General features: G+C 44.2%; 2 protein-coding genes across 3 annotated transcripts in view; both read right to left on the bottom strand.

Moving 5' to 3' along the window:
• ITGAE (integrin subunit alpha E) overlaps nucleotides 1-8,920 on the bottom strand; it is a 36,993-nt gene extending 28,073 nt beyond the window's left edge. Inside the window, 8 exon segments of the mRNA XM_075440526.1 lie at nucleotides 36-189; nucleotides 857-1,008; nucleotides 1,644-1,765; nucleotides 2,130-2,270; nucleotides 2,905-3,022; nucleotides 3,558-3,628; nucleotides 4,062-4,159; nucleotides 8,718-8,920. Of these exon segments, the coding sequence (XP_075296641.1) occupies nucleotides 36-189; nucleotides 857-1,008; nucleotides 1,644-1,765; nucleotides 2,130-2,270; nucleotides 2,905-3,022; nucleotides 3,558-3,628; nucleotides 4,062-4,159; nucleotides 8,718-8,920 (1,059 nt within the window).
• Nucleotides 8,921-11,829: 2,909 nt separating this feature from the next.
• LOC104339612 (transient receptor potential cation channel subfamily V member 2) lies at nucleotides 11,830-24,810 on the bottom strand. Of its 2 annotated transcripts, none has more exons than XM_009945783.2 (18): nucleotides 24,491-24,810; nucleotides 24,107-24,290; nucleotides 23,721-23,838; nucleotides 22,484-22,779; nucleotides 21,743-21,876; nucleotides 21,254-21,406; nucleotides 20,407-20,547; nucleotides 19,751-20,049; nucleotides 19,132-19,308; nucleotides 18,601-18,759; nucleotides 18,369-18,464; nucleotides 17,756-17,826; nucleotides 16,880-17,045; nucleotides 16,091-16,157; nucleotides 15,712-16,019; nucleotides 15,207-15,325; nucleotides 14,317-14,411; nucleotides 11,830-13,548 (listed from the first exon to the last, which is right to left on the bottom strand). In XM_009945783.2, exons 4-18 carry the CDS (start codon nucleotides 22,720-22,722, stop codon nucleotides 13,418-13,420), a joined length of 2,355 nt encoding a protein of 784 aa, XP_009944085.1. In that variant the 5' UTR covers nucleotides 22,723-22,779; nucleotides 23,721-23,838; nucleotides 24,107-24,290; nucleotides 24,491-24,810; the 3' UTR covers nucleotides 11,830-13,417. The 2 variants fall into 2 exon arrangements, with proteins under 2 accessions (XP_009944085.1, XP_075296449.1); XM_075440334.1 differs by having other exon boundaries at nucleotides 13,474-13,593.
• Between the last annotated feature and the right edge of the window lie 1,134 nt (nucleotides 24,811-25,944).

The following is a 25,944-nucleotide window of genomic DNA, read 5'->3' as shown; positions in this document are numbered from 1 at the left end:
AAAAAAGTGTGGCTTTGACGGTGCTTCCCACTCACCCTAGGAGCATAGAGTTTGACCATAGCCATTTCCAGAGAGTTCATCACGCTTCTCAATCTTTGGTTTTCCAAAAACACTTGCCCAGATGCCATGACAATGATTATCTTGTCATCAGTCTGGCTGGAGCCACGGCTTGTATCAAAGACTTTATCCCTGTGGAAACAGAAGTTGAGAGATATTTCACGGGACAATCCACATCTGCAAAGCTAGAAATGCCAGAGTTAGTAGCAGGGTGCTGACGTTCATTGAGCTCTCAGCCCACAAGAGTACAGATGTGCAAGGCAAACATGCACAAGGATTTATGCTTTCCAGGGATATTGGCTGTCCACAACTGGTAGCTCTGACTTCACAAGCACTTTCACAAGTAGCATACAGGGCATTTTTACAGTGCGGGTCAATATTGTTAGACTCATGTTACTGAGAAGGAAATGGAGTCAAGAGGGAAAGCATGACTCCCAGAGATGCAGCAGAATCAGATATCAGTGAAAAAACATGGGAAAGGCCTTGGGTCTACAAAAGAACACATGCTTAAAGCAAGACCTAAGTGACTAAATATTCATTCTGAAGCCCCTGTGTCAGCCAGGAAGGATTTCACACTTTGCCTTTCGGATATTTCTCCTTGTTGACCTGATGGTCCCCAAGACAGACCCATTCACAGGCCTCAGCTGGCAGAGCCTGTCACTAAGAGGAATATTGGAAAGATGAGAGCTTCAAGAGTATGAGATAAAGAAGAGAGGAGGCGCAGGGGGCTGGATTGATGCACAAAAAACACAAGCAATCACTTGAATGTTCCAGAGCTTCTTGAGACACGTGAACTCACAACACGTGCTGTAGTGTTCCTGCAATGTCAGTCTGTGAGCTCTGCTGCTTGATGTTTAGGACTTTGAAGAAAGCAGATAGTCTGTCGCAGCTTTCTTGCAGACTCAGTTCTGTTTGGATCTGTGCTCCATGCTGCACCACAGCAAACCTGATCTGGAGAAAGCAGGTGGAAAAGCTAGAGCTGGTTAGACAAGATCTAGGGCAGGATCCCTAAGTCCCTCAGAGTATCAACTTTAGTCAAAAAATTTACTGCACAAACACAGAAAGCATATATTGCAAGTAACAGGTAGATCAACTGTCTTTATCCCTCTGTCTCCATCACCCATTTGTATTCTGGTGATCCCTTCTGGATCAGCTCCAGGAACTGACTTCATTTTGTTTGGCTCATGACAATGATTTCTCTGCCTGAGTTTCCTGTATCTTGCTAGACCTTTTGTGACAACATGGCTCAGCCTCACTTTGTCCCCAGATTTATTTAAATCATTTAAAGTAATGGCTTATAAACCTCAGTCGTTATTTTTGTGCGTACTGTTTCAAGGTGCTCCGAGAGATTTGTGTGCTTCTGGCATGAAAACCCACTCCCAGCTCTTCCACTTCCCTCTTCAGCTGTGCCTCCTCCTTGGCTCACTAACATTTAACTCTTGCACTAGACTATGTAGTATTATTACCAGCATCACTGTAAAGTTTAAAAAGCAATAATTATGTGAACCAGGAGACTTTCCATTCTTCATTAGAGCTCTGATCCATCCTGCCTGTCAGATTATGAGACTCTGAGGAGGTTCACACACCTTCGAGCATTTCTGCCACATTGACTTCATCATATTGAGGATAGATGTCTTGGCATTTTGGAAATCATCTGGCTTGGTGTTCTCTGATCCACCCAGGATGACAGCAACCTCTGCTCCCAGTTCTGTCAATACAGTTAAATTTAAGAGGACAACTGAAGGGACACCTAAACAACCTGACATTTAGCAAAGGTTCAAGAACATTGACATATTATTAAACAACCAAAAATTTGACTACAGCACCAGCACCATCCAGCCATTCTGAAAGCAGGTCTAGCTGACGATGTGGTCTTCGCTGTAGTGACAGGTTTTATTTTTTAAAAATCTCAGTGAATGAAGACTGCAATAATGACTGAAATTTGCCATTACGAATAACCTTCAAAACCTCAACCTTCTCCCTCCCAAGCTCGCTCTCATCAGATGAATGCAAGCTGCTTCAAACTCAGCTAATGCAGAAGGAAGCAATGCTTGTTCATGTCCTGTACCTACCTTTGCACATGTGGTTGCTCCCCGCGCTGCTGAAGAGCTCACCGCAAGCACTGCTGGTGCTGCCTGTGCCGACAGAGCTGCTGGTGTCAGTAATCTTGCCTCTGCTGTTTTCACTTGGAATGCTGTTTAATTTGGTCTCAACTAGAGAATTTTAAAAGTAAGAAAAAAATACACTTTACTTTTTGAAAATACTCTTATTAACGCACCTGAAACTCAGGATCTGTTTCCACCCAGCTTCCCCAACTCACAGAAGACCTGAGGATCAGGCTGTTAACAGCAGTTAGACAACTGAAGATGGAATGAGACCACCTAGGTGTCAAATTTAAACTTTGCTTCTTTGCAGTGACTGCAAGCAGCAGAGCAAGGCTAGACAATCAGACCAGCTCTCTGCTCCCCTGATTAAATGCCCAATAGCCCAGTTTAAGTGGGAAGCAACAGCTTTGAATGCCCAGGCATTTTAAAAATCCCAGTGGATTTTGTCACGTGTCCACTAACAATGTTGATGCTTTTCTAAATTCTGGCTTAAGAGCTGGATCTTTTGGATGCACAGGACACCACAACAGAAAACCCCTGCTGCTGTGTGCTAGTCTTCAAGACTGAAACTTGTAACCCTGTTGAAGTCAGTATAATACTTGTCAAAACTGTTTTTAGTCTCTCACAGTGGGCCATAGACCTTGCTGGTTAGGAACTCAGAAGGCCCTTGCTGCTAGAGCAGAGCATTGTGCTGTTATTTCTGTCCCTCCGCAAACGCACAGTATTGGCTTTGCTCCTATACCCATCTTGGTGAGGTTGAGGAACACTGTGCTGCGCAAGTCGGGGGTGAGCAGAGTACAGACTCCATTCATGTCCTCAGTAGTGGTGAAGGCTCGACGGTGCTTCTTCTGCAGGCAAGCCTGTGGGGAGGGCGGGGAAGGCCAATGAATGATGAGCAAAGCCGTAGACAGAGGGTGACTGAAGATGCCATCTGATGAGCATTCAGCATCCCCTGTACAGCACTGAAAACCTCCTAGTGAGAGTAAAACAGGACCTTCCCTGATGTGACCGCTGCTGCAGCAGGTTACCCAGGACTTCAGCCCTGCGCTGAAGCAGAGTGCGGCTGGAGGGCTCACCATCCTGAGGGGTTAGCCTCCACATTGATGGCTCTCCTAAGCCTCCTCTGCCAGTTCTCCCTTTCCCTATGAGTGGGGGTGACTGCAGGGAGGCGCAAGGTCCACTGCAGTCCTCAGCTGATGAGAAGGGCCCTTCTCAGTTTTCCCTCCTGGCTGGCAATGCACCAGCTGGCTTTCCAACCAGCCAGGGTCCAGCCAGCAGCTTTCAGCCTTTGTCCTTCTGTTATGTCTGTGCATTTGCAATTTCCAGCAAAAATGTATATACAGCATTTTAGAAAAATACAGTCATTCCCAACCACAGATATTTTCAGTCCCTTACCAGAATCCAGTCTGAATTCCTGCCAATAGCTATGCCACCATCCTGGATGTTTTTGGAGCTTTTAATCTTTCCTGAAATTGAACGAGCAATTGCATGAATGAAGGAGAACAAAACTGAAATGGATATGGTGCTTGTCAGCCTTGGGCAGACAGAATAAATATAGAGAAAGGCTACCACTACTAAGGTCAGCTGTACCTGCTCTTCTAGGAGGACTCCAAGTTAATGTTATCAGCAACTGTAGCAGTAGTGAACATATTTGAAACAAAAAACTTTGCCTTGTATTTCAGCAAAGTTTAGGTGAAGATTTAATCTGTGGCAGAAGAGGTCTGGCAGCCTCCAGACACATCACTCCCAACCACTGGGACCGTGGGTTTGCATTTTTCTCCATGAAGTGCTGATCTGTGGGACCCAGCAGCATGCCCGGTTCTTTCTGAAACACCCAGCCTCTGCACACCCTCGTGTCCACGGCAAAGCAAGCACTGGGAAGGGGATGCGGGACTGTACCTCGCAGAGGTATCTCCTGGCATTGGATCTCCTCCTGCAAAACAGTGCACTTCCTCAGCCTGCCCAGCCCCTTGTCTGCTGAGGAAGTAGCCAAAATCCTGTAGAATGAGAAAAAAGGTCGAAAATAGGGAAGGTGACACAATCAGGCAGAGTCCTTGGGCAGCACAGTGCAAAACAATCATCTGTGTGCCTGGGTGGCCACCCGTTATTCTGACAACATCTCTTAATTAACTGGACTCCAGTGTGGGTTTGAGCTCAATCAGCCACTAAAAGGAAAATGCTTATTTTCTCCTGAAAATCATCATCCTTCCCATTTTCTGAGCTATGAAATCAAGAGAGTTATCCCAGACCAAAGAAGAGGTCTGGAAGCGACCTGCCTATAAAATACTGGAGGTAAAGGGAGGCCTGAGGTGCAGCGAGAAAGTCCAACCACCATACTGGGAAAGGGCAGCACTGCTCTATGAAATGGAGATTGTTCTCCGAGTCAGCCAATTTCTGCTCAGGGGGTAGAAAAGTTTCTTTACTCCAAAACGTAAAATATGGTGTCTGCTACACAGCCTGAGCAATCTGCTCAGCATAATATAGGTTATCTCTATAGCAACCACTTGTGGTTGTCTCCTAATCACCAGCCTAGCCATTCATTGCTCTTCCCCTACAGACCCAGTAGTCAAAATACAGCAGTTTCCAGCTCTTTATGGTCTTCAGACCAAGCCAGTAACATAACTCTTGACAGCTGGTGGGTGCTGTGACTCCTGCAGCCCCAGAAACAGTGTGGTATGCCAGGAAGTACTGCAAAAAACCCACTGCTTGTTTCTGCCATTTGGTCAAATGAGCAGACATCCTTTCTGCACAGTGCCACGACTTAGCTGTGGGTGAAGTGAGAAGCACCGTGAAGACTCACGGGCTGACAATGTACACCTCACACCAACGAAGCTCTAGCATTCCTCATTACCTCTGAGAACTGAGGAACGATTCTGGGTCCCAGGCAGAGGACCCTGTGCTAACAGTTGTAGAAAGCAAGAAGCTATCTGACCTCGGGCCACGTGCATTAATAAAGACCTGGGAAGTCTGAGTACATTTTTCTTTCTTCTGTTCCTTACATGGTTGTGTTCCCATCCGAGTGCTGAAGAACCGTGGGCCACAACAAAGAGGCTGTGTGTGGTGTGATCCACGTCTTGCCAGTGTCAACATTAAAGCTCCTCATGGACTTGACCACTGAAAACAAATAAATAGATGAGAGCAGACTGTGATCTGTAGAGTCATAGTTAATAGGCTCTTGAGCCAGCTGTCCTTGAATCCTGCCCACTAGGCCAGCAGAAGCACTTGGCAGGAGGGAGATACCAAGCTATGGAGATTTCACCGATTTAGATTAACAAAGGATCTTCTTGCCCAGCCTAATGAAAAACAAAATAACGCAAGTCCTGTTGTTCTGTTATGACAGCCCATCTTGCGTATCACAAAACACTCTTACTAGCTGAAGCTCACAAGCCTGCCTTTAGGCAGGAGAAGAAACAAAACTCCAGGGCTTGTGCAAGTGGCATGACACTTCAGGGGGGAACCAGTGGATTCGCTTCTTGTAAAGCTGATATTCAACAGACCAGGACACCAAAACCTATTAGATTAAAGAATAAGCAGTTTAGGTAGCAGCAGCGATTGTTCCCTACAAGAATAGCATTGCCATAAACCTGGTAAGAAGAGGAGAACATAGATTTTGTGGGATGTTAACTGAAAGCTCAAAGCTTGGCAGCAGGGAGTAAATTGGTGTCAAATGTGATGGATACTCTGATGAGGATGCAGGTCTGCTAGAAGTCAAATAACATCTCAAAATACATATAAAACAGCCATCAAACAAAAAAAAACTTCTACCCATTATTCACAGAGCTGTAACTGAATTTGCATCCTAAAGGTAACTTCTTTTTTTTCATGAAGGCACCGCTTTATTGCAAGGAAGCCCACAAAAAAGGGGCTGACACTGGTGTTTTAGCTGTAAGCCTCTGTGGCAAGCCAACCCTTATTGTTGTTCACACCTCAGCTCTTGACTTCTGTAAGTGTGTTAACACTTCAGTAAATGCACAGGCTGGGAAGATAAACATATTTGACTCTAAGTGACAGGCTGAAAACGTCACAAAGTAGGATGCAAGAAAAGCAAGCTACTATGATAAATGCTGTAAATGCAAGCACTGAGCTGTACTGGATAACCAAACCTCTGTCAATCGCACAACAACTTTGAAAACTTCACACTAATCTCATGAACAAGCCCAAGTGACTCCGATTACAAACTCTGTCCCTGTTTGAAACTAGAACAAAAGAAAAGTACGAAATCTGAATTTTACAAATTACTCCGGCCCAAAATCTCTGCTCTGAACGCCCAGACTCCAACTTAAGAAGCTGTAGGCTGAGCCTGCATTAAACGCGCAGCCTAACAGTTTAATATAACCACTGAAGTACTAACAAGGGCTTAAATTCTGGCCTAGTGTCCACCTAGAGTCTTTCCTCATTCCAATTTTACTCAGAGCTGAATCTGAGTAAAATCAATTCCATGTCATTTCCCAGCCTGTCTATGAAAGCACAGGTGAAAGAAGAGCAATGATGTGAATTGTGCAGACAGCATGAAATTTTAGTCTTTGCTTCTGCTTCCTGAAACGCCCCGTACTTCAGGCACACGGCACGCATCCCTTTCAGAGCGTAGGTAGACCGTGCTGAACTACTGCCTTGTTTTGCAAATCCCACTTCACCAGTGAAAAGACCCAAATTAACTTGGAGATGCTCCTAGGCATCTGTCTATGTTTCCACTGCAAGAATATCAGCCTAACAATACCACACGTTTCCAAAGGCTTCCAGCAAACTTCGTTAAAACAAAACCAGAATTCCAAATATGCTGGAACAAAGTTCAGCCATCTTTGAAGTAAGGGACAGTTCTCAAGCAGGCAAAAAAAAAAAAAAGGAGCAAACATGGCCAGGGAGCTAACATCACTCTTATGAATTTTCCTGTGCGCTTGGCCTGGGAACCAGAGGCTCCTCAGCTCCGCGCTCAGTTCTGCTGCCGGCACTCTGCAAAGCCAAGTTATTTGAATTTTTTGCTCCTGACTCCCTGCTCACAGGGATTTCCAACACAGATGACTCAGGGGGGGTTTAGCACTTCAGTTACTGAAATTAAGTGCGCTATGCTTAAACTGAGGGGAAAAAAAACCCAGATGTCTGTTGCAGATTAGCCAACTATACAGACAGTTTACATCAGATTCATTCTAAGAACGTAACCGAGACCCACCAGGTCGGACAACTGCATTTTTCTACACTACCTTCTTCATCAGTAAAACCCACAACTGAAAAAAAAAGTTGCCAGAGAAGAGCAATAGAAAAGATCTACAGAAGCACATAAGGGTAGAAGCCTCCATCAATGATTTCACCTCATTTTTACATAAACCATATCAAGAAAGGTCAAGATTTAAAAAAATATCAGAAACTTCAGTGGGAATATCCATTAAGGATTTATGTTTACAAAGCTGGAAGTTACCTAGTGTAATGGCAAACGTGAGAAGAAAGATATTAGCAGAAATAATACATCATCATACAACACGTAGAAGTCAAATCCAAATAAGGAAAGCAGGAGAGCATAAATCTTGACGTTAAATCTCAAATCACAGCAAAGCAAGCTGCAGAGAACTTTGATGGGCATGTCATTAAAAGAATAAAATTAATAACATTTTTTTCCCAAACACACTGGAAGCGTAAAGCTTGCCAGGAGGTCTGTGGGGGCACAAAATGAATACTTAAAGAATAATATTCTTTCTGTATAGATGGAGTAGGCACATACAGTATTGAGTCTTTTGAAAAGGGAACCAACAAACAGAAATTCTATTATGCGGAATGAAACTAGCGTTTATTTGTGGAGCTGCTAGAACAGTGGCCAGTAACATCCCCAATGCAGTTGTCCACCGCTTGAGCTCATGGAGGGGCAGTGCCAGGGCCTTGCCCTTTCTGGGCAGCTAAAAGCCAAATTCATGACAGAACTCTCCCCACGAGGCTACAGGACAGAGTGACATGGATACAGACTCCGACTCGGGAAACATTCCTTCTAACCCATACCTATGCTTTACTTTACACAAACTTACTCCCAAATAAAGGTCTTCTGAATTTTCTTTTAAAAAATCCCACATGTTCTAGAGCTCTTGTTAAGAGATCAACAAGCCAAAAACTTGCGGGGAATGTACCTCTGAAAGCACCTACTGCTGAATCCAAGGTGTATCTAAAATGACACTAGAAAGGGAAGAATATAAACCTCACCTGCATTCTACTCTCGCCTACTTCACTATAAGCAAACAGACAAATAAATAAAAAACTATAAAAGGCCAAACATAGCTTGTTAGCTTTGTATTTGAGAGTATAATTTCACCAAGCAGCCGCCTTTCTCTCACTAAGGATGAACACTGTAAAAGTCTCTCCACTCGAATACATTAATTTCTCTGAACTAGTAGAAAAATACATCGCAAACCAAGGACTTTCCATACAAGTCCAGACATCCTGAACTTTCTACATAAGAGTAATTTTATTTTCTCACATTACAGGACCAGTCTGAGTCTCCAGAAATTACTTTGTTTCCGGACTAAGACTTTTATTTTCTAATATATATAAAATAAATATAGAGATAAGACTCACTCATTAGGCAGAGTAGATACAGGAGCAATCTCATTGTTCCCAGCTTTAAGGTGGAGGGAGGAGGATGACTGGAGACACCAGATAAAAGCTGCTCTCTTCCTCTGATGATTCTCCAGATCTGCATGTCTCATTGTGCTTGCTGATACAAAGTGACTCTATTGTGGATTTCCTAACTGAGGTTTCAAGGCGTACACTAGTGACATTTTAATAAAACTGCAGATGCGAAGACCTACTAAAAGGTAAACTTATGTTACTGAAAGGTAATTTTTAGCAGTGTCCGCATTTCTGTCCATCAACACCTTTAGTATACCTAGAACAACAGGATCTGTCTGGAAAAGCCACCGGGGTCTATGTTTGTACTGGCCACCTCGTCCTTTGGTGCTTGCTACGTGGACGTGCTGCATTGCGTTGAAATGTGCAGACTGACTCAAGTGAACTCACAGCAGGGATTTAAGAGAGATATCAGTTCTCTGATGCCCCTCAGTAATTTTTTTAATGCAGGAGGTTCCCCCCCCACCCCTCACACACACAGACCACTTGATGTTCCTCTTTTATTTGGTACATTACTGGTGTCAGAAACATTGACATTTTATGGCAGGATGCCCAGAATACCTTAAAGGATTCTGCATATCTCTTCTCCCCTCGGCCAACAATTCTTTGGCTTCTATTGATCCCTTATGTCTCTGTACTGTTGACCTTAGTCTGGACCAGACTAGCATGCAATTACTGCCAAATAGTTCATGCTAGCAGAGTACTGTACAGCAAGTATTATTTGGATGCAGGGTGTTGTTATTAAAAGTGCTATAACGAGCTGAAACAGCAAATGCTGAGCAATCAGAAGAATTAACTCCATAGGAAATCCTCTGGGAAGGGTGGGGGAGAGAAGAAAGCTCTTCCAGAGATGTAATTCTCTTTGCCCAGAAAATGTAAGTTTTCCAAGCGTTCTCAGAAAAGAGTGCAACAGATCACACAGACGCTTTCTAGCTACTTCCAACTCTCTTCCTCACAAGGACTTCTTGTGTTTAACATTTGACAACCATCCTCACAGCCCAGAAACGCTGCAGTAGCACACATCTCATGAATCCGAACCGAAAAAGATTACAAGAAAAGAGGAAATGAAGAAAACACTCTCTGCACTCAGGTTTTGGTAACAGTTAGGTGCCAGCCATGAAGCAGCCGCAGTCACGCCTTTCTGAGGCTTTGCCTGGTCCTGTCTGGCACCACTTTTATTCACGCTGCTGAAGCAGATGTGAGGTTGTAAAGTGGAAGAGTTTTCTTTTAAAATGTCTTCCCCCTTCCCCCCCCCCCCCCCCGATTTTATTTTCTTTATAGGCCCAGAGCAACAAATGAAATTTCTCAAATACAGCAAAGAAAAACAAAACTGCTAGCTAGCCACAGGAACAGCCCAGCTGAGAAATCTGCCAGCTGCATCACTTCAGAAATAGCTCTTTGCAGCTTATGTAGACATACATAAAGCATCTGTTCTTTGTCTGAGCCCTTTTGCTTGTCACATTTCAAAGACTCCTTTTGCTAGCTACAGAGGCAATGGAAAGTATGCTCCGTTGCAAGTGGGGTCACGAAGAGACGAAGAGAGGCACAGACACACCTCCCCACACTGGCTTCAGATTCAAAGCATGCTTCAAAAAAAATACAGGGGATAAAAAAAAAAAAAACAATAAAATGTGCAAAGCATTTGAGCAACAATAAAGCCTTGCTTCCACCTATACCCCTCAGGAAAATGGCCTTATGGGGAACTGGGAACCATATAAAGCAGACATGAAAGTTTCTTTTAAGAAAATTACACGGATAGGCGCTGAGACAGACCACAGTGCAGTGGGAGTCATTTGGAGCCTAGCACAGAGGTCCCAGGGAGCAATGACCCCTGTGTGCTGGAGTAGAGGAGGAGTTTGGAAGCAACAAGGTCTGCGTTCATGTCCCAACCCTGCCAGGTACCGAGAAACTTTCACCAGATCACACAGGGGAGGGTCTGAGCATCCATAACCCTGCATGGAAAGTAGTAAGAGCTGCTGGTGGCTTTTCCCCATGGCAATGCTGGGCCTTCAGCATATTCATGGCTCACATATACAGAGGAGAGAAACTGAAGCTGTTCCTTCACTGATGTTTGTGAAAAGTTTCTGTTTTCTTAGACGAGAGCACTGCACAGGCTCCCCATTTGCATAGGGATGGATTCACATGCAGGCAGGTTTACACATCACAAGAGATAGAAGGGAGAGGGCAGTTCATCTGTTGATAATTTCTTGTGCAAATGACTGAAGTGTTTCCTTACAAAACATTTTGATCTATTACGAGTGGGCCCAAAATCCTGTTGGTCCTTCAAATCTATGAACTGGCTTGTAAGTCCTTCCTTTTCCAAGGAACTGCAGACATCCCACACAATAAACCTCAGACAGCCTTCCTGTTTGTAATGTGACCGAAAAGGGAAGTGGCTCAGATGGTGAAACCAAAGAGAAGCCTTGTATGTTAAGGATACAGACAACTGGGAGGTTACTGATATTAATCTCAATAGTGCTTGCTCATCTCAGCTCTATAGGAGGGACCCCACTGCAGAGAGGTTGGAACTCCTCAAAAATATCTTTCTTCCATTGCACAAAGAACCACGCAACAGCCTGGGCACTGCTAAATCTTCTGAGCAATCTGACATATCCGTTTGCTGCGTCTGCCTGTCCCTGTTTGCTGTCCATCAGCTTGAAAGGGCTGGGACTGGTGGTCTGTGGCGTGACTGGGAAGCACAAGGAACAAGGAATGCCAAGGTCCTGTTTCACAGTGGACACCAGATGTTTAAGAATATTTGTTACACAGATCAAAAGAAACTTACACTGCAAGCGTAAAGAAAGGGATTTAAAGAGAAGCAGGTTACCTTGAAAGCAAGCTGCCACAGCTCACAGCTATCAAAAACACTACCAGTAAGCAAAGTTTCTCTTTTGTTGTTTATTAAGACTCCAGGCAGGGGTGGCAGATCAGATTCTGCATTTCTTGAGAATCTCAAAGTGTCCCCATCGCAGCAAAGCACCAAGCACAGCGACAGATTACCATATGCCAGGGGATCCTTAGTGCAGCATGAGCACCTTGCCAAATCTTGGGAACACTCAGGACAAAGCCATAGATGGAAAAAGCAGCTGAAGGCTTCACAAAGCAAGAAAACAGCAGAAGCTGGAATGAGAAGAGTTAGTTACAATTCAGATACCCAATGCAGCAAAGGTGCAGAGGGAATTGCCCAGCACAGGGGAAGAATCTATTTGAAGTGACAGGGAGTAAGTTTTAATAGCATTGCTTTTGCTGCCAGTCACATGCATGCAGTAAGCAACAGGACTAAGACGGTTGTCTCCAAAAGATAAACCTCCCAGCTTCACTTGCTTGGAGTAGAAATGAGAGACAGGAGATTGTGAGTTGCAGTTTGTCTTACTGAAGAAAAGGTGCTGCCAACATTTGCAGTCTGCAACTTTTTCAGTGTTGTCATTAACCATTCCCTCTTTGAAAGATGCATCCAATGCAACATCAGCTGTTACAGTTTCAGATGTGGCTGCACAAACTGACACGAGGTTATGAAAAAAACAGAGTTAACTTGCATGGCAGTGAGGTCTGCACAGTGCTGAGTGAAAGGTAATCAGGAGTTTGATAAGGTCTTACAGTCTACACTGATCACATTTTCTCTTCCTTTCTGAGAGAGGCTAAAGCTCTGAAAATACACCCAAAGATGAACATTTTCTGTTAAGTAAACTTGCTATATTGACAGTTTACAGAAACACTACATATTATTATTTTAAAATATAGGCTGAAAGTGAGACAGCTTATTTTTATCTCTTTTCCACAGAGTTTAAAGTATGCTCCTCCTCCAGCCTGAGGCAGTGTGCACACTATGAAAAGCAATGAGGTCCTTGTAACTGTTCACAGCAAGACAGGACGCCCACGAAGACTGACAGGAAACGTTTACCACACAATGCATTTTGGCCCATCTGTCTCTCAGAAGCCACAGGCAGGATTCTGCTGCTCTTTTTCTACAGAGACAAAGCAACTTGTGAAAGACAGATGTTTAAGGAAATCCACACCACTTTCGTGCTCTTAAGCAAATGTGCACATTGCACAAATGATTTTGTTATAATACTGTAAAATGGGAATTCTGGTGTAGGCTAAACACCAAGCACTGCAGGTACTGACACAAAGACTCAGCATGGCTCTTGGTGACTGAAGGCTGAGTATTTGTCCATTCGTGTCTCACACTGACAGTGTTTTGCACAGAAGCCAACTCCATCCTTAGCAACTTCTCATGTCTCTACAACACTCTTTATTCCAAGGCACTACACTTGCGCCAGAAAAATAACAGTCCACCCATTCTTAGATAGGTCACTCCATCCTTTGCTCCTCTGTGGCAAACAGCGTTATTTCTCTACAGCTCAGAAAGCACTGCCTTCCCAAAGGCCACTCCCCACTGCCCCTATGATCTCACTCTTGCACCTTTAGACATAGTAATAAGAAAGTGTCAGGCAGATAAAGTTGAGTAAAAATAGTTTCTTCAGACGAAATTAATGATTAAAGTGCATGACAATATTTAAAGCCACAGGCTGAACCACAGTTGTTGATGAAATGCACTTTAATACTGATAATGCCTTCAATTCTTCCAGCTGCTATAGGGAGAACTACTCCTTTGAAGTCGGAGGCAAGGTTGCAATCCAGAAAACCTGCTAAAGATTTCTGGTTTGTCTCTCTAGTGGCATCATCTCAGTTGCTGATAGCTGGGACTGCAATAGTGACTGCTCCTCTGAAACAGCTGATCTCAGTTGTTTCTGTGGCATCCGTTTCCATGATCTTGTCTCTATAGCAGGAGACATAAGAACAGCAGCCCTTTGTCAGCAGGAAGCTGACAAAGGGATCCAGTTTTTAGAAGAGTGCAGGTTTAGGGAACACCCAACATACACCAGACAGTATTTTAAGCGTTGCATCCTCATCACTCTTAGAAAACTGCCATCTAGGAAGAACCTACACTGGAAGAGCAGGGGACCATGTTTAAATCCAGTGGAACTTCTGCCCAAACTCTGCCAGGCTGAACAAAATATTTCTAGAGAAAGTAACAGCTCTCCATTTTCCACACAGAGTTGCTTCTCAGGTGTAACAGGGGAAGAAAACCTAACTCTCTTCAGCTGAATTTGACAAAGTTGCTCATCTTAGTACATTGATTTATGATATAAGAGCCCTGCAATTTTAACATTTGCAGTATGAGTAGGCCTAAATTTTACCTTTCCTGGAAAAAGCACCATGCATTTGGGCTTCTAAGTCAAACAGAAGAACAGCCCTTGCTTTTCTCAGGAGCGTTTCTTGCCCATTTCTACTGAAGTAAGAATGGCATCTCCTTTATTCTCATTATTTGTTCTCAAACTCTGAACAGGTCCATACCTACTGTAATTCTTTATTTTCTCAGCTCACAAGTGATGGTGCTACTATTGTGGGATGCCTTGTGGAAGCAATTTCACAAGCAAGCTGGCCTGTCTAAAATTTCTGTTCCCAAAGACTTCACATGTCAAGAGTAGTTACTGAACAGGAAGCTAAAAGGATACTGAAGACCTTTCTTCATGATTTAATTTACCTTCTGGATTTATTTCTGAATCACTGGTGTTTCCAGGGTCTTCCTTAAGAACTCCCACATCCTTTGCCCAATTCGTCCATTTAATTTCCTCTACTCTGGAGAGACAAAATACGACACTGATGCATGGAGTACAGCATTTTAGTCCGTATTGCACTGCCCTGCAACATCCCAACCCAGCTCATCCTGCCAACACAATCCTAATGGTCTGGCTGTAGCAACAACATCCTGCAGAGCTTTTTTCTGAGTAAAGATCTTCCGCAGTCTAAGCTCCAGGAGGTAAATATCTTCTTTCCCTGTATATTGGGTGCTGGTCTACATTGTTTGTGTTAAAGTACTCCATTCCTCCCAGGGAACATACTTAACATAAAGAAGGCTCCTAGATTTCGCTTTCTGTACGTGCTCTGTAACACCCTGGAGTTACAGAATTGCTGCCTGCATTCAGTTTGCTGGGTGAAGAAAGGTTTATCCGCTCTCCCGGCCCCTGTACGTGAGGAAGAGTGCTGCCCTCTCGTGTTGCACGTTCCTGAGCTGAGGGGCCACCAGCCTCCATCCCTCCCACCCCAGCCCACTCTGGGCATAGCTAGATTTGCAGCAGCAAAGCAAGCATCATTGCAGACACCCTGTCACCATAACCACTTGCACAGATGTGGGTTAGCAGGACATCTTTTGGTGACAGCACATCTTGGTGACAATGCTGGTGGCTCAACTAGCTCTTGAACTTCCAGCATTGCAGCCACCAACCAATCTGCAGGTACCCAGGAACGTGTGGTTGAGTCACTCCGTTGAGTCAGTGCTGAAATTCCCTGTGGCAGTTCAGGGTTACCAGTTTATGAATCGCAGGAACTCGTTAAGAGGCTGGAGAGTAAGGGGTAATGGTACATCTGTCTTACCTGAAACACCATCGCTCATCTTTCTTATTGAGGCCCACTGACATAAAGCAGCCAGATCTCCTCTTCCCACCTTGGCGCCACAGCCAGGCTTTCTCTATTTCTAGAATAGCAATAGCCCTCTGAAAGAATAAGTCCATGTCAGAGAGAAAACAGGGCATACAGAGCCCCGCCCCTCCTTTCAATTAAATCTTCCCCAATCAGCAACTACTTTGAATTAGAAAATCACTTTGGAAATTGATCCCAAAGTGCTCCTTAGCTCAACAGTACCAGTCAGTTACTCTCTCAAGTTACTTACGCACATGGATCTGGACTGGCTGGTAGCCATGAAAACAGCATGAGCTTTCAATAAACCTAAAAACTATCTTAGGATTTATCCCTAGAGTGGCAAGTTTATGTAAAAGACACTGTTACATTTGAGGCATAGGAGAAAGACAGGCACTGATGTTATGAAACTCAAGTAGGAGCTTGGGCTATCACCTAACCGCTGAGCGGCACCATGTCTCACCTGCAGCTTCCAGACACTTGCGCTATCATCAGAAATATCCGTGACAGTCTCACTCATGAGCGCAATCAGCATGTTGAGCAAAAGAATGTAAGTCAGAATCACAAAGAGAAGCAGCAGGAGCATGACGAAGTATCTGAATCTGGCATGTTCCTGAAACTCCAGGTCGCCCATTCCAATGGTGATCTTGAAGAGCTCCAGGGAGACACTAAGCAGCCCTCCGTACATAGCATGGTTCCCAGTGCTTTCCATCTGAGCAAGAGACTTGTTCTGAGGGACCAAAGGAGCATCCCCCATCAGCGTAACCAGAGCTGTAAGAAAAACAGAATTTGAATCCTCCTCCTCTTGCAGCCCAGCCTGCGTCATAGTGCTAAGTCCTTACCTGCAGCAAAGCCAAAGAGGAAGATCATATAAACCAAGAGGAAGCGCAGCAGATCTCTCAGGATAGTCTGAAACACAAATCAGGAGGAAACGCCATTCGTCATCTCACACGAAATCACCAGGATGACCTCCTGTTCTCACACATCATAAACCAACCCGCAGTAACAATACTGAAAGCAAGTTGGAAAATTCTTTTATCCAGTTTAAGAAACTACTAATACATATTAAATTACTTCCTCGGGTAAGTAATATCATTGGTAGCTTAATCTGAGAGTACTACATGAACTTCTTTGTTGTTGTTTGTACAAATAGGTTTTTTGAAACAAATAAATATCACGTCAGTTCCCCAGTGTGGCTGTTTTCAAACTGCTTCAACACACATCTCTTTTCTGTATGCACTGGGTTTCACACAAGTGGTGAGCAGGATTCTTCCCCAGCACCTCATTTCACCTGTGCTTTGTCTTGGTTTTCTAGTCCCGGACTCCTCTAAGGACAGGGAAACACTCCTCAGCGCAAGCATAACAGTGGTTTTGACTGCTAGTTTGAGTCATTTTGTGACAATGTCAGCTGCTCTCACTTCCTATATTCAAAGATGGCAAACTAGTGGTTTGCCACAACTGTACTTCCTTGAAGACACTGATCTAATCCCCTTCTGCAATTCCTTTACTTCCATAGTCAGTACATCAATTCCATTTACAGTTTTCATGGTCCTGACAGAAGTAATTGCATGACTTCTCTTAGTTCCTCACACCCAAAAGCTGTTCACACAAAGCTTCTTCTGAGTACTGACCTTCTGTATCATGACACTGTAGATCCCAGTGCGCTGAAAGCCCCGAGTGTAATACAGCATGTTCACCCATCCCAAAAGCAGGGAGAACACCATCACCGCCACATAGTTTTCTGAACTTGCACCATACAGGACTGCTGACAGCAGCAATGAGAAAGCCTGGATGAAGCTGGAGAGAAGCAGAATGAGTGACACAGTGACTTACCTCAACAAAAAGGCCTGTTTGCAGACCTGTTCTGTTTTGCAAGGAAAAGCACACACATTTTACAAGGCTACATGGAGCGTACAAAGCGGCAGTTAATCAGACACATAGTTTATATAAACAAATCCTGTTATAACCAGGCTCACAAATTGTTACAGTTTTGTTATGAACTGGTTAATCTCACAGTATGGAAACTCTCAACTGCTTGACGTAACTCACATAACTGATATAAAATGGAAAAGATCTTTAACACTTATGAACATATATGCAAACACATGCACAGAAATGCATCTATACAAATTTCTCCTCAGAAAACTCAAAGTTACTTTCTGTTTGACCAAATCTGAGCCACAGTGACTGTACGATTAAAAACTTGAGCTCTTTTTCTCAAAAGTGTATGTTAACTGTGGAATAATTGAGGGTTTGACCTTCACTGTGTTCCGCTACAAACCCAAGGACAGACCCTACCCAGCAAAGTCCATTACAACAAAGGGTTATGACAAGATGCAGCAGGTAGGAGAAGGAAGAAGGGAAAGGACGGAAAGAGGAGACAGTGGCAGAGAATCAGTCTTTCCTGCTCACCATCTCTCTAGTAAGGCTAGGGCAACTTAGCTGCACACAGCAGAGAATCAATTTCACTCGTGCTTTCATTGTGCAAAAAACCTCAAGAGACATACATCAAGATCTCAATGCAGCTGTCAGAACACATAGTCTTCAGGGACTGGCGTCTCCTCCGCAAGTACAAACTCTAAGAGCAAAATAAATAGTGAAAAATCAATGGTAGCCCTTCATCAAAACAACAGGACATGCTAGAGAGCGATTCCTGCCTCGCATAGCCTATTGCTCAGCGGAGGGGTTTGCTCCATAAGCTCCTCTTCATGCTTTCATTTTCAAGATCCCAAATTTCAGCTAGTCATCCTTCCAAGATGAAAAAACAGCCTTATTTATAAAAGGCAAGGACAAACAAGGGCTGAGTCATGGCTCAGCCCAATGTCTTTATTAATAGACTGCATTAAATGCCAAAGATGTATTCTGGCACCATAAATCACAGAAGTCTTTCAATTATTTACTGTTGTGAGCCTATTCTTCCTCTTGCCCAGCAACCTGGCTTGTGCCACCCCTGTCACTGCTAGATCGCACTGACGCTGCAAGTGCCTCAGAGCAGGATTCCCTCCTGCCATCCACTCATGCACATCCTGATGTCAGGAGAACCGAATCTGTTGCCTCAATATCAGTGATGTTTTCCTTTTTCTCCTTTTTACAATGAAACTAGACAAGACATCCCCATACCTGAGCAAAAATTAGATAAATGCCTCCTAGCAAGATAATGATGAGTCCAGAGACCCACAGGAAGCCTCCAGTTGTGAACTCCACTGGAAACGAAGGCTGAAAGACAAAAACAAACAAACAAAAAAACAGAACACTGAAGACAGGCAGAGGTGGTGATGATAACTACCCCACACCTTTTAAAACTCAGCTCCACCCATTCAGGCTTTTCCAGATAAAAGAAGATTTGGCCTACCTTTACCCGTGAGGGTTGATAGTACGCAATGGCTGTAAAGATGATCATGAACGACAAGTATGAGGCAAAACTGAAGTAGAATCTCTTGGAAGCAAATGTTTCCCATTTTTGCTGAAGCAGTTTGTTCAGTGGCTCCAAAACCACCATCTTGTACCGATTCTGTGGGGAAAAAACCCACAACAAAAATGTTAGGGTATCCCTAAGGGTTTATTCAGTCAGACCTTTCAGTATGAAAGAAATCAACCATCCCATAAGAAATTACTTCTGCTTGGCTTCATCAAGGTATTTGGATACACTCAGGCTTAGGACAATCAAAGGATCAAAAATTGGTCATATTATAGTTTATCAGAGACATACCAAGCAGAAGGTAAGCAATAAAATATGCAAAGACTTCCATCAAGTGTTTCTTTTCCAGAAAATTAATCATGTGAAACACCACATTAACTTGAAATGATCTGCATAATTATACAGCAACACTATAGAAAGGCAGAAAAAAATTGTTGCTGTCTGACTTTCAGTAAAAGCACTCACCGGTGTGTCACTGCTGTATGCCAGAATCTCCAGCACAGAGTTTTCCTCAAAGCTGTCTATAGAGGACAAGTCATAGAGAGACACGTGGATAGGTCCATAGGTCCATTCGGTGAACTTGCGTGACAAGTGCCTGTACACTGGGTCTCTGATCTCTCTTTGGATGATGTGCTTGAAGATCTGAAAGGAAACCGGATGCATACCGGAAAAACGTGTACATAATGAAAGTGTAGAATGACCCAAGCACACTCAAATCACCTTCAAATACAGGACACCTGGCTTTCTGCATTATACACTTTGATATATTCAAACACCAGAGTATCTGGCTAAAAGCAGGCAACATAACTACACCTCATATAAGCTTTTCCAGTAGCAGAACCAATTTCAGTCCAGACCAGCTGTCTCAGCTGCGATAGAGAGCAGCAGCCACCAGCTGAGACTGCAGGACACTAACTCAAGGAGGCCACCTTCATCATCTCCTGTGGCACTGCCACTGCCAGCAGCATGACTACAAGTCGGGTGCAAGATGCTCCTACATCAAACCCCACTGCCATAGTGAGGATATATGCTGAAACTGTCTTGTTTCTCAGCAACCCCAGGGATTCCCTGCTGTTGTCTTTACCTCCACTTTGCCTGTCTTGGCAGCAAGCTGCAGAGGATTTAATCCATCATAATTCACTATCTCCTCCAGTTTCCATGTTGGGTCAACCTTCACACCTGCCTTCAAGATCTCAACGTATGTTGTGCTCACAAACTTGGTGTTCTCCTCAGTGTCATCTGCAATCATCACCAGGGCATGGAGGACGGTGTTGCCCTGTGTATCCTGCTCCTGGAGCCTGGCTTTCTGGTGGGGATTGTTTAGAAGATATTCCACCACCTCAAGCTGGTTGGTACAAGCAGCCAAGGAGAGGGGAAGTTCACCTGAAGAGATTTGGACAGTATTTGGAGGGGAAGCAAAGAGGTGAAAAAAAACTGAAGAAAAATAAAAAGCAATTTTAGGAAAATATATTTAGCCTATAGTTTTACCACTGGAACATGGAACAAGTTCTTTCTCAGTATCTCTAGATTCAGAAAGGGTTTTACCTCTTCTTTCCAAGGGCAGCTGAAACGCTTTCCCAGACCCCTAATTTGGCTAAATTAATCAAGTATTTGTCTCTCTCTGAACCCTTCAGATTGGATTAAATATATAAAACCAAAGATAATGGCAAGTGCTCACTGGACACCTCAGTACAGTAAGGCCATAAAGAAAGTAGAGGGACACGTTCCATGCTGACTCACCAAAATAAAAGTAAACTCCTTCTTTCTTCTTCTTGAAGAATTCACCATGGGCTCTGGCATGGACATCAGCTCCATTCTCTACTAGAAGTTTCACTAAATCCAGGCTCCTTTTCTCTATGGCAATATGGAGTGCTGTCTGGCCTAAGGAAACAGGCAAAACCTATCAGCCGGTGCCTCTATCAGAGGGAACAGGCAAAGGACTCTTTAGCAAAGCGCTGTTTCAACAGTCGCTGCATGTTCTGCATCGCAATCCTGCAGTCGGTGCTGGGCAAGGGGTGGGTGGCAACTGATGACTTTCAGTGTTCACTGGAAAAGCATGTTGCAAACACTACATCAGAAGACAAGCCCCAAGACTGTCAGAAATTCAACACAAGACCAGGCAATTACCCCTGCCTGGCACTAAGATTCCAAGCAGCTATAAAGGAATAAAGCCAGCCATACACGTACATGACTATGCTGCTTGTCTGCAATTAAAAGGATAACCCAACCAGCAGAACTCATTCTTTAATAGCAATATACTATTTCTTTTTCACTTTTAGATGGGCTTTTTAAGCTTTCCAGAGTAAATCCCCTCATATTCCTCAATTATTAAACATCTGTCTTTCCTGTTTTATAGACTGAGAACAAAGTTGCAGAAGTGAAGTGTGCAATTCAGGGCTGAAGAGGATGCAGACCAGAACCAGAAATCAGAACTAAAACGTGAGTAGGCTGTCACTGGAACTGCATCAGAACCCAGAAACGACAGTGCTGCATAAGCTCCAGTTCCCCTCTTTTTCCTGGTGTCTGCATGTCTCACTGGTCTAACAGGGAGGCTGCTTTGACAGACTTATCAGAACAGAAACCTTACCTCTGTAGTAACAGTCAGAGCATGCCACATTGACAAGCGGCCTGGGATTCTGTGTCTTTTGGTCTATTTCCAGCAAAATTGGGATTGTGTCATTCTTTCCATTTTTTAAGTTCAACAGGGCTTTCATTAAGCAGGTCTTGCCAGTCTTTGCATCTAGTAGAAAAAGAGTATCAAATGGGTTGTGCATGTACTTTGCACACATCTGTATCCCCTGATTCAGTGTGCCCAGAACTTGTCACTGTAGGACCAAATACAATAATAATTTTAAAGGTCTCTCTCAGTATTTTTAGTCTGCAGTAGAGGCAAAAGCCTTAGGATACCTACAATTAATGGCATTCTCCATCCTCAGATGGACATTAGGAAAACAAAAGAATAGACAGAGGGTTGGAAAAAGCAAAAAACACACAGGCAGGTTCCCCTGCTTCTCTCCTACATTAACAAGCGCTGCCTCTCCTAACCCTGTTTATGGAGTATTGAACAGGAATCTACCTGTGTATTCAGAATTGGTGAGAAATTTGGAGGTCCTCCTCAAGTATTCAAGTAAACCATCCAGTGCCTCGGGGCTGCCCCTTGAGACTGCGCTGAACAGCCTGTCTCTGTCAAAGCGATTGGGGTCCTTTTGGCTATGGAAGAAATGCAAAGTGTTAAGAAGTTCTGGAGAGCAGAAGACAACAGGGTGCAGTAAGTTCTAGTAGGACGGTTTAAGAAAGGAGGGAGGCAGAAATGGTTGTCAGAAAACCCAAGTATTTTGAGTCAGGGGAAAAATAGAGACAGTTATTTCCCAGAATTCTCTTAAATGGCTGCTCCTTCCATCAGCTGGAGCTCTTCCCAGATCTACTCTGATGTGCAGCCCTGGAACGCATCCAGAGCACAAGGAAAGAGAAGCCCAAGATAGCTGCAGGACCAGAGTCAGTCCCATGACATGGTGTAAAGCACTCCGTGAGCTAGTTTACATCCCTCCCTGGCAAGAACAGTTCCATTGTACAGGGCTCCATGCTAAGCTGCTCTTACGCCCAGCTTGGTTTATTTGGTGCTAGTTCAGATACACTCAAAATACGTCGCAACACACATGATACATATACCTTCCAAGTGTCCCCTTTTTGCCTTTAATTACCTCCCACCTGATTCCTGTAATATTCCTGTATTGTAACTTTTAGTTTAGACATTGGTAACATCTATAGGCCCCTACCAGCAGAGAACCCACCCTTGTCAAATAACCAAGTTACTCACTTGCTGACGAGTCCTGGCCGATAGTTCAGATTAATCTTGACTCTAGGAGGAAAGTCACTGCTTTCCTTCTGATAAGGTGTCTCCAAGGGCCGTGGCTCTCCTTTCTTTCCATGTCCTGATCTTTCTTCCTTTTTACTAGGTGCAGGTTTATCTTCCTGGATACTGTCATCTGTTTCTAGCAATCCCATCAACCTGTTCCTCTGACCTGGGCCCGGCTGCCCGTTTGTGAAGTTATCCATTTCTAGTACAGCTGGTCTTGCAGATCACCAAAGACCTTCCCCGCTGGGAGACTAAACCTGCAAGGGAGAGGGAGAATTAACACAATTTGTTCACAAACCCAGAATGTGTACAGTGTGGCAGAGACAGAGGAAAGCATGTTTCCAGGTCCAGTGTTCCTACAGGTGACTACTGGTCCCCTGAGGGAGAGATTCAGTAAAATTTTGCACAGTGGGGGTATCTGAATAAAGGATCAAGGCCTTAAATAGGGTACCACTGGTGAAGAAAAGTTCCAAAGCAGTTCATGAAATATAGGCAACGTGTCTGCAGAACGTATGAACCCCCTTTGTGAGATGACCTCACCTGTTGGCAGCAGCACAGGCTCCTTACATAAAAGGCAAAGAAAGCGGATCTTCAGGAGACTACGATCATTGTTCTTGTCTCAGTGCAGCCAACACAGGCTAGTCACCAAGTGGCCAAAAAGATAAGATTAACAGTAGGCCTTCTTTGGAACAGAGTGGTAAGTTTGTCCATGTTCTCTGTCAGTAAGCATTACGCTACTTCTACAGAGAAAACATATGCACAAATTATATTCCCCTCATGCATTCTTGCATTTCATCCTGGAGCAAAATGAGTGGAATCTGCCCAGCGTTTGGAGCTGTTGGCTGCCCATGAGAGCACAGGCTTTGAACACTTCCAGCTCTACAGCCCAGGCAAACACAGACCCCAGCTGCCATGTGGACACTCGCAGCCCTCGGAGCCTGAGCACAGCACAGCTCTCCCAAGAGCAAAGCTGGATCCAGACCTGCTGTTCAGAGAGCATCAGTATTCATCTGAGCACCCAGCCAGCCCACTTACCTAATATGTCCCATACTCCTTTCTCACTCTTTTGAGACATCTTTTCATCTATATCTGGATACATCTCAGATCCACACCCAATGCAAGCTATCCATAGTCAGCATATGACTGCAGATTCACATACAGTTTGTGAGGCAGCAAGGAAACTTCCATGATTACCAACCTGAAGCAGAGCTTTTTTTAATAACTCCGTCTTATGCACATGTACTCCCGCCAAATGGTTAACAGGTTTTCTCTGAAGAGAAATCTCCCTTGCTGGGACTACAGCCAGACTCCATTGCCTGTACCAGCAGAGGGGTAAATTGACACAACATAAGCATTCTGTCTTAGATCAGGATGTAGAAAAACATAGTTCTAGGCAGAAAACGGCCACAAAACATCTTTATCCAGCTCACAGCAAAAAATCCAAGGGCTGATTTCAAGACAAACCTTTATGGTAATTCAGCCATTCAGTTTACACTGCAGTCTAACGACAAACATTCCTCTGCACACACAGACATACACCCTTTAATCCCATTTCAGACTTATATCCTCCCCCAAAACACTTACTGGTACATTTGCTGATCCTTTAGAGGGCTATTTGCACTTCCATAATAGTTTGTTTGTGCTTTTCTGTCTTCCTTTGCCCAAAATCATTTCTCAGCTGCAGTTTCCATCTCTCCACAGCGCTCCAGAGTTATTTATTATCAGCCTTGTACAGACTGTCTGGTTTAAAAGCAAGAGCAAATTCGTCCTAAAAAAAAAAGGACCCTATAACATATACATCCACTTTATGCGTCCCTATGAAACAGAGCGCACTCTCTGTTTGCCAGCTCAACTTCTGCACTCAAGAGCTCTGTTGTTTCTTTCTGCAACTTTACCAAGCCATTTTGAGCAGCGCAGCGCAGCACAAAAAAAGCCCCGCTGTCGAAACAGGAAGACCACAGCACTTACCCCAAGTTGCTGCAAGCTCCACCCAAGAACCGATCCGACAAGAAGTCCCAATGGATCCTTCAGAGGGCAAATAATCTCTCAGTTGAAAACAAGTAAAATACCAACAAGCGTTAATAAGCATGAAAGCAGACCCCAAATTATTTACATCCATGGGTGAGAGTTCTCTTCTTCTGCAGAGAAGACCCTGCTCATATTAGCACTCTGTTAATGGCTCAGTGTTGAATTCCTAGTTGGTAGTGGTCCATGAGAGAATCCAGGCTGCCTGTGACAAGGAATAACCACGGATTACTGTTATTTACTCAACTGTATAGCTTTCTGCAAAGTGAAGAAGGGCTTGCACAGGAAATGACTAGATAGATTTCTCAGTAAGAGAGCCAATGAGTGCAGTGCTCTTATATGGGAAAGCTGGCTGGCTATTGTAAATTCATAATGCTTAACCCCTGCCTGCACGTATAGAGATGACATCTCGTGGCTTTCAACACCAGCCTGCTCAGATCTCAAGGGAGGCGGCTGATTTGACCCCGACAGTGCTAGAGCCTGTGGTTTAGTTGTGAGGATTGTCACGAGGCTCCCTCAGTTAGCCCCAGGACAAGCAAGTATGCATCGAAACATCTGGGGCCAACTGTTTCTGTGGGAAGCCAGTTCTCCTCACACTTCACACGCCCCAGTTACGAGGCAGCACAAACTGTATGAGACAATAAACTAGCCAGAATGTTACCCTACAGAGTACACAGTGTCAGCTGCTCATCACAAGCACAGCAGACTGCACAAAGCAGCTCCAGTTCCAAAACACTTAGGCAACTGGTTAATTTTTCCATTTCTTAATGGGTTGGTTCTCCAAATGGAGAGTACTTCTGGGAGCACAGACTGGCCATCCCAACAACTGGCTGTAGTTGAGACCATGCACGCACACATACCCCTTCGCTTTCCACTCACGAAACAGAACGCCTGAGAAACAGAGGACATCAGCCCACACCGAGTGTCTCAGTTTCTTGTCTCCCACTCATCTCAGAACTGAGGCCCGAGGAACCAGCGTGACCATTATTTCCTGCACCATCAATGCAGCATGATATTCAGCAGCCAGAGTCTCAACGGCCTTCCCTGGCACAATGTTGCTGCCTAAAGCGATCCTCATCTGACAGGGCTGCAGGATGATGTGGGGCTTCCTGGAATGTGGCCGTCACCCACAGGAACATTCCCAGATGGCTCCTACTTTGAGTCAGATGCAGGCTGCGAGACAACCTTCCTACAAATACATCCATTAAATGGCAGGGTGCCTTTTCCTCTTTCATGGTTTTGCATGAGATCACAAGCTTATTTCTCAGATTCCTGTGTTTCAAAATTAAGCTGATCCAGGAATGATGCAAAGCTACTTATTATTGCCAGGCTTAATGATTTATTAGCACCCACAGAATAGCCTATAAAGAACAAATACATGTAGATAAATTCAAGAC

Source organism: Opisthocomus hoazin, chromosome 20 (genome assembly GCF_030867145.1).
Source record: "Opisthocomus hoazin isolate bOpiHoa1 chromosome 20, bOpiHoa1.hap1, whole genome shotgun sequence".
Classification (NCBI taxonomy): domain Eukaryota; kingdom Metazoa; phylum Chordata; class Aves; order Opisthocomiformes; family Opisthocomidae; genus Opisthocomus; species Opisthocomus hoazin.
Note: the sequence above shows the minus strand (reverse complement) of the source record. Positions and strands in the feature narration are given on the sequence as shown.